Source organism: Cladophialophora bantiana, assembly GCF_000835475.1.
Source record: "Cladophialophora bantiana CBS 173.52 unplaced genomic scaffold supercont1.6, whole genome shotgun sequence".
Lineage (NCBI taxonomy): Eukaryota > Fungi > Ascomycota > Eurotiomycetes > Chaetothyriales > Herpotrichiellaceae > Cladophialophora > Cladophialophora bantiana.
Window position 1 is genome coordinate 612,968 of NW_015971580.1, and position 18,250 is coordinate 631,217.

Consider the following 18,250-nt stretch of genomic DNA (forward strand, 5'->3'; position numbering starts at 1 on the left):
TCTGCAGCCAAACCAAAGAGCCCGAAGAGCAAATCAGGAGAGCTTGGAGAAGAGTAAAGGCCGGTAGCCGCGGGATATTGACGATAGTAGCGGACGGTCTATTTTCATAGCGACGAGATTTTAACGAACAAGATGCAATGCGGGTGTGAGAGTCTGCCAGTCTCGCAACCTGCCCAGGTCCTGACCTCCGATGGTGTCTCCGTCACAGATACGTTGGGTTGGGCTGGCGAGGCTACGGTCGCCGCAATGCTTAATTAGCGCTGTGTGCTAGGCACAACTTTACCGAAAGTCGTCGGGAGCTGTTTGGGACCCCTCAACCAGATTTGAGGCAGCCGCAGAAGGGGAGGAACTTCCCACATTCACTGAGGCTGAGCTGCAACAGACGGCAAAGCTGAGAAGGGACCCAATAGGGGCAGCCGATCGCAGGAAGTCGAAATATTACGCCCCCAGAGGCTGGTCGGGTCAAGTCGGGTCAAGTCGGGTCGGTTAAAGAGGCCTTCGCTCACCCTCTTGTACTTGGTACTACAATTACTTGTTAGCACGATCAAACAGTGTGGCAATCAGGTTTTTGTTCGCGAGTAATCTATGTATTGCCTACAGTACCTATATTACCTACCTACCGAGGTCTTGATATGTAAGCACTTCCTCCTCCATCCCCCGTGCATCATGGTGGCCACGGGTATGTAGGAGCAAGGAGCCGCGAGGTGTCCCACCTGGAACCCTTTACCCACTACCCACTACCCATCGCCGTCTTGACTGGATCTCCGGGACCGCATTCGCGTTGCGCGTTGGCGATGCGGATGCCGAACTGTGGCTTTTGTTTTTCCGCATTTCCCCTGGCGCCAACCCTTCGTCCCTTGGGCCCCTGTGCTCCAGAAACGGTCGGAATCCATGCCACGGAAGGGATTTCCAGCTGCGGATAATGGATAATGGATAATGCATGGTGGATGGATGGTGGTGAGTGACTGATTTGGTAGATGGTGCAATTCCAAATGGTCGTTCAGGGCGCCAGCTGAACTCGATACGGAAGTTCTCTTTTCTTTGTTTCTCTTCGGTGGCTGTTCTCTCTTTGTCTCCTCTTACCAAGTTGGCTTTGCACTGCTCTGCACGCCGCTCGCCTAGTACATACTCGCACCCCGAATGACCGAGTCCCATTCCAGACGGGCTTTATGCATATACGAGTAGGACATATGACCTGTCACTTTTCGGGTACCTACCTAGCTACTTTGCTAGAAGAACGCCGCAACGGTGCACGCGCAGCGCCTGCACTTCGAGTCACCAGACAAGCGGGGTGGTGGCTTTGTTTCTTGGAGTCGGCAGCGCTATAAGTGAAGGAACTAGGGAGCCATGGATGGTCGCCGGACGTGATCAACGACCTGCTTGGATGTTCAGGTGCCTGGACACATGGTCGCACTCACACTTGTCCAAGAGAAAAAGAAACAGCGAACAACAACCACTGGCAGGGTTGCTTATGGTTATGTCAGGTACGACTTTGATTCTGAGCGGACACAGCTAGCCCGGTGGCTAGGCCTCACTAGCCTTCTTTTATAAGATCACCCTCGCGCCCTTCACGGTCGCTGCTTTAATATTATTCTTGCAATCATTGTTATTGTTGTTGCTGTTGTTTTTGTTTTTGCACCGTAGTATTATGTGAATAGTAATCTGTGTCTCGTTGAGATGGTGAGGGAACTCACTGCTGTCTCGGTAGAATATCTCTACTCCTTACAGGGTAGGTAATAACATCAAACTGATCCGCAACGTCGATCTCGACAGGTCTGCAGTGCCTGCTATATATGGTATTACAGAGTATGTAGCCCAGCATTGACGTTGAATTGTGCCTTTAGTCAGTCGTTACCATTTTCACGGTTCCTCCGAAGACGACAGAGTGTTTTCGCCTTTCTCACCTACATAGACTACTCCGTTCTTCGGCGCGTGAACCTTTCTCTAGGTCTCATGCAGCCTGGTTTCCGGCTGTTGGTGCTATGTACGAGGTACAAACTGCTTTGCACGCGGGATTACCTATTGAGTCCCGCCTGGTGATGTAGCGACCCCAAGTCCTCCGTAGTCAGCCCGAAGAAAAGGGCAATATCTGTTTTTGTGTGCTTCATTTCCTTTTTCCCTTTTCAGGAGGAACTTTCGCCCGCTGCGGCATTCGCTCGTTGCGAGTAGTACTCGGTACTGAGTACAAGTAACTACTTAGGTACTTGCTTGCTCCACCACCTCCTTTTTCTCGGCAGGCCTTACCCGTACCGGTACAAATCTGCGAAAATGTCAGACGGCAGTTGAGAAATCAAGGCACTTGAGCCCCCACCTAAACATACACGTTTGGCTGTGTACCTGCGCAATCTCACAAGCCCTGACAGGCTGAGATGTCCTTTTGATGGGCCGTTCGTTACAAATCCTCCGAGCCCTCGACGAAACGCGTGGAGCTCGGTCCAGTAGTTAGTTGGTTCGCTGCAACAGAGAGTAATCCTTCTTCCAACCGACGAGTAACATCTCCTCCTGGCCGTCGTCCACCACCACAATGAGCACCTAGTAAGCTCGTCAGCAGGCAAGGACGCATTGGGCAGTTGGGCCATTGATATCCGATTGGATCGTTCATGACCTGGTACAAACCAGTACTCCGTGCAGAGAGAAAAACTGGACTCTGCAGTCAGGCAGGGAAGTAGTCAGTCAGACCAGTGACTGGGAGCAGGACGGTCTGCCCATGTGTATTTTTCCGCTTCACGCAATGCTGTCGGCGTGGGCCCGGTCGATCTCCCTTCGAACGTACAAGTACAGTAAGCAGTTAAACTAGGCCGCGCGCAACGTACAATCTTCGCAGAACAGGAATGACGTCCGTTCCTGTTTCTCTAGTGCGTCGCAGATGGCGTATTTTGATGGGTCACCGCGCGGCGACGCCGGAAACGAACATCCACCGGAGTCACCATGCTTTCTTCGCTTAATTGCCCACAAAGGCTGTATCTGGATCTTTGCCACCTGCAATATTTTCCCTCGGCTTCCTGCCTTACAAGGAAATCAGGATGGGGAACCCCCCCTTTGCGGCCGGCTTTGCGCAAGATCAGATGTCCTTCTGGATCGGAACTTGACCGCGTAGGCGCTCTGGTGGATGGTGAATAATCAGCCCTCTGCAATCTGCGACCTCAGGCATGCACTTGCTGAGATTGAGGCATAGGGGTGTTAAGACGAGGGAAGACTGGTCGCGAGGTTAGCGGCTGTGGATGTCGAAAACAGTAACAATGTCCATCGCTTCATTGAGGACTGAGACTCCATGTTCGACATGTATATATGGATAGCGGGGCATATTGCACAAGTCCCCATGTTGGGCTCGGTGGACCTTGATGGCTGACTGATGCCATCCTGAGTGGCTGTCCCATCCTTCGCCCCTCGCCCTTCCTCCCCTCCCATAAGGATCTAGAGATGCCTCCTGTTCACTGGCCCGCACACCATTTGCTATCTCCCATAGCTCATCAAAATATCGACGTTTTCCATTATCCACCCAAAAAAGAAAAGATGAACGCGGAGAGAAGTTCCTTCCAGCGCCGTCGCTAAAAACTTCTCAGGTCCCAGGAATAGAAGCACAAAATCCTTGTAACTCCGTGCAAGACATTCTGGATATCAGGCCATCAAGGGTATGTACTAGTATCCATTGCCGGAATATGAAAACCCGTCATCCCAAATGCAGTAGCGCAATAACAATCAACCGAAACTCTCCCATGACAACCTTGTGTCCTCAGAGTTGGCGATCCGCGGTGCTGTTGGTCCCCGCCAAGAGGGCTGAAGCTCTTGTACTCTGCATCAATAGAGGTGGGATACAACGCCCAGTGGTGATGAATCATGACTCGAAAGTAACATACGCCGTAATCCCGAGAAGACGAATCGTCGATAAATTCAGTGACCGGGTGATATTTAACGGCACGTTGACAAAGTCGTCGATGGCGTCATTTTGCTATTTTTCTAACCTGGCCCTTGGTTGTTGCTCAAGTTGGTTTTCCCAGCGACCGCGGGCCTTGGGCCAAGTTGAGAAGTAGATGGCCCTCTTTCTCAAATTGCTCCGTCTCGAGGGGATCTTGCAGTGAATGGTGCCGTTGACCCGATCGTGCTCGTCGCATTCTCACGCCTCGGCGTGTCCGAGTAGCTGCCGGGTTGCCTATCAAATGGCCTGCTCGAGGGTATTTCAGAGTGTGGGCGTGGAACCGGGGACTGACTTCGAGATCAGGGACCTGTTCAGCCTCGTCATCGGCAAGGATAGTTGGCAGAAGTTCATCAGACGATTTCCTCTTCAGACTCGAGGGGGTAAGTGGTGCGGGATTCATAAGCTCCTGTAAAGCCAAGGGAGACCGTGACCACCTTTCCTGTTCTGTGATTGGCGAGGGTGTCGACGTTGCGGAACGAGGCTCGTCATCTATGTCAAGTGGCGGCAAGGGACTGTAGTGGTCCGCCGGACTCGGGAGATCTCTCAGATATTCGGAGTGAGGCGAGGTTGGACGACAGGATTCTTGCGTTGGGTGGGCTGCAAAATGATTCTCGAGCCACTGAATGGTTTCCCGTAACCCGGCAATGTGCTCACTTTCGTAACCAACACTTTTGGTCCCGAGTTGAGAAATGGCATATTGTCGTTCATCCGCAGACCAAAGCATTGGCGAATCCTGGTAGCGCACGATTTGAGTTGGGCCCTTTTCGACATAGTAGTACAAGTTTTCGGCGTGCAGATCGACTCGCCAGTCAGGTTCCTGTGGGCTGAAGCATGTGAGCATTGAGAAGTGACACTGAACAGAGGAATGCGAGACTTACTTCCCCCAAAAGGTGACCCATGGGATCATGGTTTCGTTGATTCGAGATCAACTCATATAGTTTGGTAGTCTTTCGTTGTTGACACTCGGAGTAGCGAGCGAGAAGTCGACCAATATAAAATACTGGCATCAGGCTGACGTATGATAGGGTTCAGAAGCAACGACAGAATTAAGGCAACTGAGAGCTAAGTAAGGCATTAGATGTCAGGGGTGCCACTCTGCAGCACACGGTGATATGCCTGTCAGCCCTATCGACACTTGAGAAGGACCCAATGTTTTAGTTGATTTGGCAATCTGTCGCGATGGTCCGGGAATGAGCTGACACGAGCTTTTTGATTTCTTCAACAGTTGAGTCTGCGGACGCGGGTGCCCGTGGGTTCAACTGCGACCTGGAGCAAGACGTTTCGGTTGTGGAGCGGGAATGACAAGTGACAGATGGATCGGGTGGAAGTCAATCCGATGTCGAGTTTTGTGGAACCGGCCAAAGCTGACGAGAACAACAGCTCTACCGGTTGACAGTATTTCGGTCGCAAAGATAAGAAACCTTCAGAGTCTTTGGCTTGCAGATCAAGTGATAAGGACAGTGCGAAGATGTCTTTTGTCAGCTGTGCGAGATATGCAGCAGATATAAAGGAGCTTCGGGATGAATATCGTTGGGAGGGCGAGAACGTGTCAGTGGAGCTGTGGGACACTATACTGGGCGCCGGGGAATTAAGAGAGGCAGCCGGCACGAAACAGAGAGCGAGCTGGGTGAAGTGATGAGGCCAGTCAGGAAGCAAAGACAGATGTTATCCCCTTCTTGACGGGCGCGTACTTGTATGTAGTAGATTGGGAGGGAGAACCAAACATACAGAGAAACAGAGACTCGGTTCAAAGAGACAAGGATTCGGGCGGAACGGACAGGGTTGATGATGTTGGCTTTGACACGGGCAGGATGGGCAGCTTTCTCTATTGCAACCAGAGGGGGGGGGGGGAAAAATGTAACACCGAGTTGCAGGAATGGAGATTTCGAAGCTTTCAAGGCTGGTGGACGGGATCAGGTTCGATGGATTTCAGGTTCATGGGCATACCTTACTGTTATTTTCTTTGGGGGGAGAGGAGGGGCATGGAGGCAGGGCCAGGGGTCGATGGGTTCAACTGGTCGATAGGTTGATAGTTGCGCGCATGTCTGCTGCATTGAAGTTGGGGCTCTTTTGGCGCCATTCATGAGCCACGGGCCATGATGGCTACAATGCCCATTGGTGGGCAAGACCAGCCAAGGCCCCCAGAACAGCGAGGAGGATGGTTTGCCCAGGACGCACCCGTCCTTTCGGATCGTCGTTGAAATTCGGAGATGGACACCGCTGCTAAAGAGGATGTAGTTTGGCTTCATCGCCCGGCCAACTTGGAGCTGCCGTGGTTCGCTTTGGCCCTGCTAGTCCCTAGCCCCGGGCCATCCAGAGGCACCCAGCGGCACCCAAGGGGGGGCTGGTACAGCCCTTTCATGCGAGAAAGGGTCTCCGCGGCTGGCCAGGGTGTACCAGGCTCTCAGGGTTGCATGGTAGCTGCAAAGTCGTGATTCAAGCTTGTCCCTCATTAGCCCCCAGGGGCCCCAGCTCCCTGGCACCTGCAACTCTTCTCATTAGCGGGTTCGGGCGGCTCATTTGGCTAGGTACTCGGTAGGTAGGCCACGCTTCACTCTTTTCCATGCCCATGGTTTCAACTCGACTCCCTACTCAGTAGCTTTGGCGAAACGGGGGCCGTACTTCTGGGGGCTTGGATTTAGGCCCATGCACGGTTTTGAGCTATGGACTGCGTCCTCGTAAGGTAGGTTGAAGGAAGGGTGCTCCTTGCATGTTAGCTTCCGGCAGGCTCTTCGAAGGGGAGAGAGCAGACCCGTGTCCATGTCCACCGTGACCTTGCCTAGCACCAATAGCACCCAACTTGTCGATCTGATCTGAGCGGAAAATAGACTGAGTTTTTAGCGAAGAGAACAGCTTCTCGACGTCACCACCGGTCGCGCAGAGCTCACCAAGGTCTCGCGTGGCCAAACCCAAGGATTTCGATTCTACCTGCCAAGTAGGCAAGGGCCAAGGCTACGGGGAGATCGGTGATGGATACGGAAGGAACGGGCTTGTTCCAGTGGCCCAAGTGGAAAAGAGGAACTACTGGGTACCTACTGTACAATGGTAGTGGTGCTCCGTACGCCGGAAAGAAACTGAACAAGGCCGGAGGGTGACGTTTCCACACCAAAAAGCGAGACGAGACGGGAGGAGAGACGGGTAATGTGCGCTTCACGGGGGGAATCAGATGACAGAGGACAACAGAAATTTCAGAGTAGCAGCTCCTCCTTGCCTACCCAGACATTACGGCCAGCGAGATGGAAGACGTCTCCGAGCTTCCAGTTTGGTTAGCTTAGCACCTTAGCAGCTAGCAGCTTAGCGAACTCCGCTCGCCTCTAGGTAGGGCCCTACCCACCGAGCTACCTACTTGTAGGTAAGTGCCTAGGAGGTGCCGCCCGTGCATGCTCACTGGCTCTCTCCGTTGCCCACCACGGCGCGAACATGGCACGAGCCTTGTTTTAGCTAAGCCCCTCCTAAAGCGAAATTATAATTGGTACGGGGAACCAAGGCATAACCAAAGTTGACAGCCCAAGCGGCGCTGCAACAAGCTCCCGTAGGAGCTGACTCTGACTCCCCTGGGTTGCCATCCACCTTCCTACCGAACCCTCCACTTAACACTTGAGGTCTGAACGCTGCCTGGTACCACCATTCAGTGCTGCCAGGCTCCAGGCTCCAGGCTCCAGTCTCCAGTCTCCAGGCTTACCTCCACATTTTACCAAATTTTAGTCTTCCTCCATCTGCGGCAACCTGTCACGCCCCCATCATCACCTCGAGCCTGAGAAAACCATCTGTCCGCATATGCAATAGAAGGGCAGGCGAATGAGGGCACAACGAACAATAAAGGGGCCCCACCACACGGGAAACAAAACAGAAAAAGAAAATATTGTGTCGTATTCCATTCCAACACGCATGCAATGAAAGAAAAGCCGCCCCCTTACCTCAAGCACTGCCTCATTGCTCCTAAAGAGCTGCGAGACTCCTTTTTTACGGCAGGCGAAACCTCTCGAATCAGCGCACGGCCAGCGAATGATCCTCATTTTCAATTTTTCTTTTTCCTTTTCTTTCTTCCCTTGTTCCCCCCTCTTTGATGGCGCGGAAGACGGAAGAGCAAAGACCCAGCAGGATCTCTGACGCAAAGACCTGCGCAGCGTTGCAACAAGCCTACCGAATACTTGCCTAGGAGAGAAAGAAACAACGAATACGAGAGCCACGACCCATCTAGACCTATTACCTATTGAGCCTGGCCACCGATACCCCCGCAAATTGGAAGAGCTAGTCATTGGACAACAGACTCCTAGTTACCTAGACTGCTGGACCTGCAACCCGACTTGGTCAAATACAGCCTTCTTGGGGCTCTGGGAGAGGAGAACCCCTGTTCAAAAATATGACTCGTTCGATTATGCGTGATCAGTGTGGCTTTTCACCAGCCAACCACAAACATACGTGTATATGCGCATGCGCTCACCTTGTACACTGGGTAGGATGCGGCCGGGTGCTCATCATGCCCTTCAGTCGTTGTTCCTATCTCCAACAGAAGGAGACTTTGCAGCAGCCGGACAAGGTGACGGATCCCCGCCAATTTCTCAGCAAAGATGCAGAGCTATCGTCAGCCCTAAACTAACCCAACGCCTAACTGATCTTCTATTCGTGCTATGACTTGTCGACACCGTACCGCACCTTCCTGGCTTTTGCGGTAACGATAACGATGCAAATCACAAAGTTTAAACACCATTCTGACAGTATTGGACCTTGAAACCCGAGCCCTTGTCCTGGGCCTAGTTTTTCTTTTCGCCAGCCAGCGTCGAGTTCTGGCAGTACGGACCGAGTTCCCCAAACACCGAGACGAGAAGGTGACTTGGCAGCTCGAGGAAACGGGATGCTCCACTGTATTCCTGTTCCGCGCTGCTGTGTTACCATCCAACGAGATTGAAATCAGGGTATCCCGACAAGTCGGGTTGTCCCAGATGCTGCGATTTCTGCAGGGGAATAGCCGGTTGGTGCCACGCCCAGTCAACACGCATTGACGAGTCAACTTCCGTTGTCCCAAGCCCAAGCCCAAGCCAGCCGCGCGGTTGGGAGTGTGTCATCCGTCTACGAGGACCCCGTAGCTTTGGTGAACTGACAAGCCAACCATCTAGAATTACCTTCTATTATGGTAGAAGCCTATTTCGCAATTTGAGCGAAAGGAGCTCCCTTGACGCTAGATGGTGATATCTTTCTAGCTGCAGTCGGGACGGGTGCTTTTTTGGGAGCTTGGGCGTGTGTTGTATTACGTACGGAGTAATGATCGTTCACTACTATTATTATGTTGTCCTGTTGTTGTTGTTGTTGTAGCCACCACGACATGGAAATGGCCTTGGGACCACTGTGACTCTCCGGTCAGCCCTACCGGAATCTGAAACCCCTGGAACCTCCTAAATCAACGAAGCCCCTTAGGTTTCTTGTTGATAACGATATCCGTTTATCTTCCTCTTCTAATTAAATGGTCAACATGGATGCACAGCAAAAGGAGTATGTAAGTCGCCTGTGCTGCGTTGTGTCGCTCGCTTATTCGAACACCAGTGGAACAAAGGCCAGATGAAGCGGAGTCGGATCGCCTTGTCCACAGCATCTTCAACCCGCTGCTTGGAGCCTTGCTGGAGCCTAGCTCGCAAAGTGGGCTGGCCACAACGCAGCTCCGGCCTTCCGTTTCATTAACTCATTACCTAGTAACTGCCGGTCGATCCATCTCCGTCTGTTTCAAAGAGCTCTCCCTGCCAACACCAGTGTCCGACGTTGAAGCGGAAAAGGCTCTTTCGGATGAGATGCGCAGGACGTTCCGCTTCCTCTCCGCTCGCCAATTCCTCCTGCATGTGGCACTCAAGCTAGCGACATTATCCGAAACTACCCACCTATACAGGCTACACCGCACCATCACGCTTCAGAAGTGAGAACAATCATGGCCCAGGACGAGGCTTTGCAATCCCTCCAGCGCATCGTCTGGCAAGCTCGACTGCCTCTGGAGATTCGACTAGCCGCTTCAGAATGTCGTACCTTTGACGGCGCCGACCCTTACCTGGTGAGTCCTCGTTGTGCACCAGTGAACACAAGGGCCCCCTGGAAATGTAGAAGCCATCATCACACTGACACCCGCTGTTGTTGTAGATTGCTTTTCCTCGTTTGTCGTATCTTCCACTCCTCCTTCCACGCCTTCACGCCTTCTTCTCGCCTTCATTAATCGCCGATCCCGAGACAATATCACCTTATGCCGGCTATTTTACTTATGACAATGTTCCCTTGAAATGGCATCTCCCGCTAGGGCTGCTCTACGATGTCTACGTGGGGTCGACCCAAGATGCCCGACCAGATCCATCGTCTTCCGACCCTCTACCATTCAAGCTAACGTTGCATTTCACCCCTGACCCGGACAAGCCAATGCTGCCAGATGCAAGCCCCGTCGTTCTGCATGACTCTTTCATCAATTCCGTCAAAGAGGCAGACTTTGTGAGGTCTGGCACGGCGAAACCCATCATGACTTTGTCGGCTCAGGAGAGCAAGGCCCTGTGGACCTCGACCCAGGACAATGATTTGCCCACCTTTGCGAGAATCCACGGCTCTTTGGTACCAACACCGGGCCAGATGAGACATATCCCTTTGCGACTGTATTTACCTTCTGCACCAGACCAAGACCCGAGCAAAGCGCAAATCAAAGTGCTGCAGTCGCACATCCCACCCACCGTCGCAGCTGTCGGTAACCAGACCTTGCCTGCAGCAGTGCGAAGTGTCACCGCAGGACAGCCTCAGACGTTGGGGACGGCCTTGCATCAGCTTGTGCCCAGCCTGTTTCCATCTCGAAGGACGCCGATTCTAGCCACACCGCTTCTACATGGGGCCTCACTTCCCATGAGTGCTCATCTTGAGGAGCTGGCCAGATGGGGCTGCTATGCGGACGGCTGGTTGTCGGTGGTGATAGCCATGCGTGGATAGATTAATGCCTCACGCCTTGACAGACGTCCCCTTGTACACAGCCCATGAGAGAAGACTTGTTGTCTTTGCTGTTATATCCCTGGAAATTGCTTCTTGCCATGTCTGCTGGATGTTCCCAGAGCCTGGCGACGTCATGTGTGGCTGACCGACCACAAGACAGCCGCCGCCTCCCAAAAAAGGCATCCAGCTCAGCCACACCTGATGATCACAAACTCCAACTTCCATCTCAGCCACGCGTCACATTCGAATAACCGCCCGCCCTGCAGACTTTCACATTCTTGTCAACCACCTCAACTCAAGCTTATGATGAAGATGTCATTTAATAGCAATTCGGCTCATGAATAAGCCTTCGCTCAAGACAGTGCAATGCTTCTCTGCTGATATTTGAGACTTCACAGCACTTCGCTACTACGCCGCCCGACCAAACTTGACCGACCACCCACTAACCCTGAAAGGTCGACTACGTCCATTATGCCACCATTTCCGGGCGAAGAGACGCTGGCTACGGTGTAAGTAAGGGGCAGCACTACGCCCGTGACTATCCCTCGACCACAGTCTGACGCTGATTCTGTTCCTCAGATATGTCGACCTCCACTCTTACTTCACGGCTCCCTCACCCCGGCCAGCCCTCCATCGCTTCGACAAAGCCTCCTACTTCTACGTCTACTACAATTCCACGAGACAGACAAGTCGCATAGAGGCCGCGATCAACCCCGGCACTCCTGATCAGACTGCTTTTAACGGCTTCCTTGATGGAGTCAAGGTGATCAATTCTCACAGATTTCCGACGAGAGTGACGCTCGTTGTTGACGGAGACAATGCGGCGGCGACTTCTCCTTCGTCTCCCCGTTCAGGAAGAGACCCAGATGAATGGCGTCTCGCCAGCTCGGATCCCCGAGATCCAGGAACCTCCAAATACAGAATTCACACCATTGATGCTTATTTCTGGAATCAGGGTGATTCCAAGTTGATCATGGACATTTTCAAGAGGCTGCTGCAACCGCGACAATTGGACATTGATGATGATGCGCATGAGGAGTCGGATCACCATGACATGGTCAGCCCGGTGGTGCAGAACCTGGAGAATGTGGCTATATCCGATCCAGCATACAAGCAGCAGCAACATGACTCTCCATCAATCCAACACACCCATCCCGTTCAGTTGCCTCCTGCTCCCCCGCCTCCAGCCACCTCTCAGGCTCCTCCGCACTCTCAAGCAGCATCGGCATCACCAATCTCAGTCACTGCCAGCGTTGGCGGAAGGCCCTCAACTAAAGATCCACAACCCGCCACAGACTATACCCCCCTCGCGTACAACCCAGCAGCACCAGCGGCGCCAGAACCTATCGCCCATAGAGAGGATACCCCTCCTCCGGTCGACGCTAGTGACGGGACTGGGCTTGCTGCGGCAGCAAGACATGACAACCCCTACGTTCCCCAGCAGCCACCTCAAGCTTTCGTCGGCTCCCAAGCTGCGCCGCCCAGTGCGTATGGACACTACGGCGCCGCACCGCAGCCATCGTTTGGACCACATGCCAGCACTACCTCTCCTGTGCCATCTTTTGGTCCTCAAGCAACGGCAACGGTGTCGCAATCTTTTGGACCGCACGCAGCTTCGACGCCACTCCAGACCTCTCCGCGGGCATCTGTATCAACGAATTTCGGCCCGCCACCGACTAGTGCGGCCGGCTCCGACAGCAGCCGTCACCCGTCGATTTCAACAGCTGCTCAGACATATGCTCCCCATGGACAGGATCCAAACGCCCACATCTTCGGCCAACAGAACGTGCAAACACCGGGCACACAGTTCTACCAGTCTATCAACGGGCTGCCCCATAAACCACTCCAACATGTCCAGCCGCAGTACCCGGACTACCTGGCCGCCGGCAGCCAAGCTCCGGCCCCTGCTCCCCCCCTTGGAGGGTATTCGAGCTACAATTATGGGCAGCCACAACAACCTCAGCCCGCTGCCGGAACTTATGACATTCACTCTCAAGTCTACCGACCGACTGAGGCGGAGCACCACTCGCATCATCATAAACCGCCAAAGAGCTCAGGCTCACAACCTAAGCCGTCTCACACGGAGAAGATCGAGAAGGGCGTTGGGAAGTGGATCAAGAAGATCGAAAAGAATTTCGGTTGAAGGAAAGGCGCAATGAAAGCCGAGTTGGAACATTTGCCTGATTCTTTGTTTTGTGGTGAGTTTTTGTGACATTAGCAAGCGTGACGACGGGGAGTCAAATGATAATTTACGTCTTCGATTTTCTCCTTGGTCAAGCCGTGCTTTTGCTTTTTCATCAGATGGGCGTTTTCAACCCTGCAAAAGAGGTCTTGAACTTCAGCATCCAATTTGTTCTCCGTAACGCATTTGGAAGCTCGGAGAGCAGGCACACTATGTATCTCCTTGGCAATCTTCCGCAAGCTTCGCCCGCCAACAGCCTCTCATTGGTACTTACACTCACGGACTCGTCAAAATCTGCAATGCAACCAGCTCGTAGTCTGAATTGGTCTTCTCTCGGCGACGTGCACGGTGTCGTCCGTGGCCTCGGGAGTGCGTCGATGAATGAGTGGTGACTGAGTTGGTTTTGCAAGGTACTTAAAGTTCCCTTGCATTCCCTTGACAATGTGTTGAGCGCTCGACTTCGGCCTGTTTGGCTTCAATCCAGAGACTCCGAGGGAGACATTTGAGAGGGTCTTTCAAGAGAGAATTGAAGGGGATCTCTGCACCAATTTAGAGGCGAAGTGCATACTAAATATTTGTACTTCGCGGTAGTTAATCCACCGTACTAGCAGCCGAAGTGCACATCCACCCTCCCGAGCTCCAATTCCCCTAACCACGTGTTCACTCTTTCTCCCTCCCCATCCCCCATTTCCTATCCTCTCTCTCTCCATCAACCAAGTCACCAATCCCAGTAGGATTGCAACAGCTACCAAGTCAACAATGTAGCACCTCTTATCCTTGCTTCAAGCTTTAGAAAGAAGGTGCATTAAGAGCCATCACACACAATAGTCCAGATAGCAATCCAGCGCAAGGCAAGGTCAATACCCATCCGCAGAAGATGAAGACTAACTGCCTCCAGTTTACAGCCCCAAGGTCATAGTTCATGAGCGCAACGCCCATGGTAGAACCAGTCAGACATTGGGTTGTACTGACCGGAAGTCCGAGTCGAGATGCAAGCAGGACTGTAATGGCGGCGCCGAGTTCAACACTGAATCCTCGAGTCGGTGACATTTGCGTGATCTTGTTTCCAAGGGCTCGTATGATGTGGTATCCATAGAACCAAAATCCGGCACCTAGAAGGAACCCAGCAATCACCAAGAACCAAACTGGTGTGTCAGATTGGGTGTCAACTTCACCGGCTTTGTAGGTTTGGTAAGTTGCTGCCCAAGGTCCAACAGCATTGGCAACGTCATTGCTACCATGGGCAATAGACATCAACATAGCTGAGGCCACTTGACAGTAGGTCCACAAATGCTCAACTCGGACATCGTATTTGTGGGCTTTGGCGTGAACTTCGCGCAGCTTGGCCGAATCGTGAGTAACGCAGTCACGAGTGACACCTTGTAAAAGGGCGAACTTTGCATATCCCCACCAGCGCTGTGGATTTGCCCAGCTGAGATGACGGACGGGATCAAGAAATCGCTCATGGGGTGTGAGGGGTCTCTTGCGAACAACAAGACCTTCGGTCCCAGTGGGCGTGGGCTGACCTTTCTCCAATCCAGAGGTATCGTCAAAGGGAATCGGTTCTGCCTTACCATCCGAAACGTGCTTCTCGTTCGTCGTCGTCTCAGAATTCGAGTCTGTCTCGGCATATGGATCCTCGTAATAGTCAATCACATATTTGCCGTCTTCCTTGCCCGGAAAATATAATGGAGGGTTGTCCTTGCGGAGGAGAGGACCGAGGGGAACGTGGTAAAATTTGACGCGAGCGTCTTCTTTGATGAGGCGGCGCTCGAAATAGGGCATGAAGAAGACATAGGCGATAAGAAGGACCCCAGCCCACACTCCGAGGATGATACCCACGGCCTTTCCGGCGCCGAATTCCTCCAAGGAAGGAGCCGTCGGGGCTTCGACGACGATGAAAAGAGCGAGGATGGCTGCGGTGGTGGCGAAGTAATAGGGAATAAGTCTCATCGCCCACTTGAAAGACTCTTTTTGCTCGAGCACGCTGTACTTGACAATACCAAAAAGCAAGGCAGAAAATCCCGCGGAAATCAAAGGTGCAATGGCCCAGGAAGCTGCAACTTGCGACACGCTGCCTTTTTCCCAGGCCCATTTAATGGACGAGTCGGAAGCAAAGCCGACACCAATCAGGGCACCGACGACTGTTTGAGTGGTTGAAACAGGGAATCCTAGACCGGTAGCAACCATCAACCACGTGGCGCTACCGACTTCAGCACAGCCCATGGCCAACATCAACACACCGGGACGACCTTCGAAACGGCTGATACTGATGATACCATTCTTGATCGTGCTAGTGACGCGAGCACCGAGACCGACAGCACCGACGAATTCGGTGATCATGGAGAGGAAACCGACTTGTGGCATGGTAAGGGTTCGGGCTGCCACGGAGGTTGCATAGCTGTTGGCGACATCGTTGGCTCCATTACCGAAAGAGCTGAAGACAAAGGCAATGGTTGTGATGGCGAGGATCCAGTCATATCTGGCGGTGACTGGAGGTGCCATTGCTACTGACTGGAAGTGATATAGGTACTGTCAAGAGGCAATGTACCTGTCTGGAGGGTTTCGAGTATTTGACAAGAAGGAGCTGCATCGGAGCGCGACTGTCCACTATTTGTATTGCGTCTCCAAAGATGATCACCGAAAGGCAAAAGCAATACTACAAGGTAGAGGTATTCCACGATCAGTGGCCCTTCCTGCCTCCACTGCAAACACGGAAAGCCCATCCTACGTCTGTGATTGATACGAATCAGCAGTCCATGACCCTAACCCCGACAGACATTGCCAAGACTGTCCGCTGTGCCAAGTGCCCGCCTCGCCCGCTCTTGACCAGATCTCCATCCTGGGCACTCTGGGCGGAAAGAAATTCTGACGCGAGCGGAGCACCAGAGGAGCCAATTCCAGTGTCAAGCTTAGGCACGTGGGCTTGGGCTTTCTTGGTGCGACTTCTTGTCTTGCGACACTTTGCCGATTGCACGGCCGCTTTTCATCTTTGCGACGATCCGTCCGCAACATCATTTACCTTGACCAGCGACTGTTAGGGGGGTTCCCAAGGCATCGCAGGTCCACAGGACAAGAACAGAAGAAACTTCTCTCCTTGGGATGAAAGCCGGCTAGCCGGCGGAAACGCCCAACTCCAGTGTGATTGGGCCCTTCCAATCAACCGTTTCTTACTTTCCACGGGATCTGGCGTCGTAACCTCAACTTGAGCAGACGTTCTCTTGATCTTACATACTTCGTCACCATTAACAATAGGAACCCCTCACAGGTCGCGTCATCAATGACGGGACTCGAAATCACGCAGAGTAATCTGGTCGATTTTACAGGTCAAAGACGGAGACGTACGCATCGCCCAGAAAATCTGCCGGTACGCCCAGGATCTAGAAATGTTCAATCGATCATACGGTTGAGGAATCTGTGGCTTGGATGCCACGCACTGCCACGACGACACAGGACGGACGGGTGGTATTGATGGTAACTACAGTACCCCGGGTTTCGACAACGACCCTCTGACAAAAGGCACTGGACATTTCTCAGCAAAGAGATCTATACACACGAGATGCCATCGCGTTCAGGAACTAGGAGAGCTATTAGCTCTTTTCCATAATATTCTTGGGTAACCTGACTGCCATTGCCCAGAGTTAGGTCCGTGACACCGCAGTTTCGCTCGGTTCACAGCATATCTTCTGGAATGAGGGCGATTCTGCTTTGGATTTTCCCAGCGTGCAGATCCTCCAGGACGCTGGGAAAGTCGGCCATGCTCCCTGTCACCACTTGGGGCTTGATCACGCCTTGCCCAATCAGGACCAAACACGCGACGAGATCTTCGACCGTGCCCCCGTAACTGCAGAGAATATCGAGTCGCTTGCGCACCGCAATCATCGAGGGCAATGTCAGCTCGGGCTGAAGCAATCCCACCAGGACGACTGTTCCTGCCATGCGGACTGAAGGTGATTTGATCAGTGGCTGACTGCGACGACAAGGGAAGGCCTTTGGGCCTCCAGCTAGACTTACCGCTCTCGATGGCCGTCCTGAATGTCTCTGGCACTCCGACAAAATCGATTGCAGTGTCCACCACTAGCCCCCTCTGCGCAACCCATTCGCTCACACTTGCGGTTCCAACGGGCACCACGTCCTCGCTCTTGACCCCGAACTTGACTGCTTCATCCAACACCTCCTGCCTCTTGTCCACAATGATGACCCTTGCGCCAATGTCCAAGATTATCTGCAAGGCGTTGAAGCCCAGCCCGCCTAGCCCATACAGCAAGACCGTGTCCCCGTGCTTGACCTTGGCCCTGGTCACGACGGCTTGATAGGCTGTCAGGCACGCATCGGTCGCAACAGCGCCGGCAGCTGCACTGATGCCCGCGGGGAGGTGGACTGCAGCCCGTTCTCGGACGGCAATATACGGAGCAAAGGAGCCGTCATGTCCAATCCCATAGTGTTCGCCGGCGGCACAGATCTGCGGCACTCCGCCAGAACATTCTCGACAGGTCGAACTGCCGCAGCCGGGCACCGACAGAACAGACACCATGTCGCCAGGTTTGGATTTCGTAACCTTTGGTCCGACCGACACAACTTCGCCACAACCTTCGTGGCCCTTGGCAGAATCTCAATTCAATACCCGAGTGTTGAGAGAGGATAGGGAGAGGAACTTGCAGACCCTCCCATCATGCTGCAAAAGGGTATCTTACCAGCGTGTATTTATCAAGATAATGGCCCGGTTTCACTTCCATATTTAACAAGGCGAAATCGCTGTGGCATACTAAAGAACGCCGTCAGCACATTCCATCTGAGCCTCTGTATCCCCCATTTAATGTGTCTCTTGAAGAGGCAGGTCTTTTCCTCACCTCCCGCCGCGTGGATTTTGATCAGCAGGCCATCCTCTGGGGGGACGGGCACGGGCACCTCGACGCGAATCTGTCCGTTTTTCTGCCTTAACACATATCCGATACAAGTACTGCATGTTCATGAAAACCCCGAGGGGAACAGCACGGGGTGGGGACATGTCTGTCCCAGCACCGTCAGATGTAAACATGGACGTACCGGTTTCGTACTGCCGAAGTGCTTCTGCCACGCCAGCATCGTCTTTGGAATCTCTTTGCCAGACATCTTCCTTTGTTCTTTTCTTACGACTCGGTTTTGTTGCTGTACCAGGGTTGGGGAGATGCTAGGCCAGGTGAACTCTTCAAGAGCTGCAGTCAGCG

At 53.1% G+C, this 18,250-nt stretch overlaps 5 protein-coding genes across 5 annotated transcripts; 2 read left to right on the forward strand and 3 right to left on the reverse strand.

Annotated features, from left to right (window-relative positions):
* Positions 1-3,980: 3,980 nt before the first annotated feature.
* On the reverse strand, positions 3,981-4,823 carry Z519_04547 (uncharacterized protein; the record flags this gene model as incomplete). The annotated part of the gene is made up of 2 exons (XM_016762293.1): positions 3,981-4,740; positions 4,795-4,823. 2 exons carry the CDS (start codon positions 4,821-4,823, stop codon positions 3,981-3,983), a joined length of 789 nt encoding a protein of 262 aa, XP_016621240.1.
* Positions 4,824-9,833: 5,010 nt separating this feature from the next.
* Positions 9,834-10,861, forward strand: Z519_04548 (uncharacterized protein; the record flags this gene model as incomplete). Its single annotated transcript, XM_016762294.1, has 2 exons — positions 9,834-9,953; positions 10,040-10,861. The coding sequence occupies 2 exons, from the start codon at positions 9,834-9,836 to the stop codon at positions 10,859-10,861; spliced, it is 942 nt and encodes a 313-aa protein (XP_016621241.1).
* A 471-nt stretch (positions 10,862-11,332) lies between these two features.
* Z519_04549 (uncharacterized protein) lies at positions 11,333-13,004 on the forward strand (the record flags this gene model as incomplete). The annotated part of the gene is made up of 2 exons (XM_016762295.1): positions 11,333-11,370; positions 11,441-13,004. 2 exons carry the CDS (start codon positions 11,333-11,335, stop codon positions 13,002-13,004), a joined length of 1,602 nt encoding a protein of 533 aa, XP_016621242.1.
* An 828-nt stretch (positions 13,005-13,832) lies between these two features.
* On the reverse strand, positions 13,833-15,548 carry Z519_04550 (uncharacterized protein; the record flags this gene model as incomplete). The annotated part of the gene is made up of 1 exon (XM_016762296.1): positions 13,833-15,548. One exon carries the CDS (start codon positions 15,546-15,548, stop codon positions 13,833-13,835), a length of 1,716 nt encoding a protein of 571 aa, XP_016621243.1.
* Positions 15,549-16,715: 1,167 nt separating this feature from the next.
* Z519_04551 (uncharacterized protein) lies at positions 16,716-18,155 on the reverse strand (the record flags this gene model as incomplete). Its single annotated transcript, XM_016762297.1, has 5 exons — positions 16,716-16,987; positions 17,058-17,643; positions 17,738-17,808; positions 17,894-17,975; positions 18,090-18,155. The coding sequence occupies 5 exons, from the start codon at positions 18,153-18,155 to the stop codon at positions 16,716-16,718; spliced, it is 1,077 nt and encodes a 358-aa protein (XP_016621244.1).
* Positions 18,156-18,250: the final 95 nt, after the last annotated feature.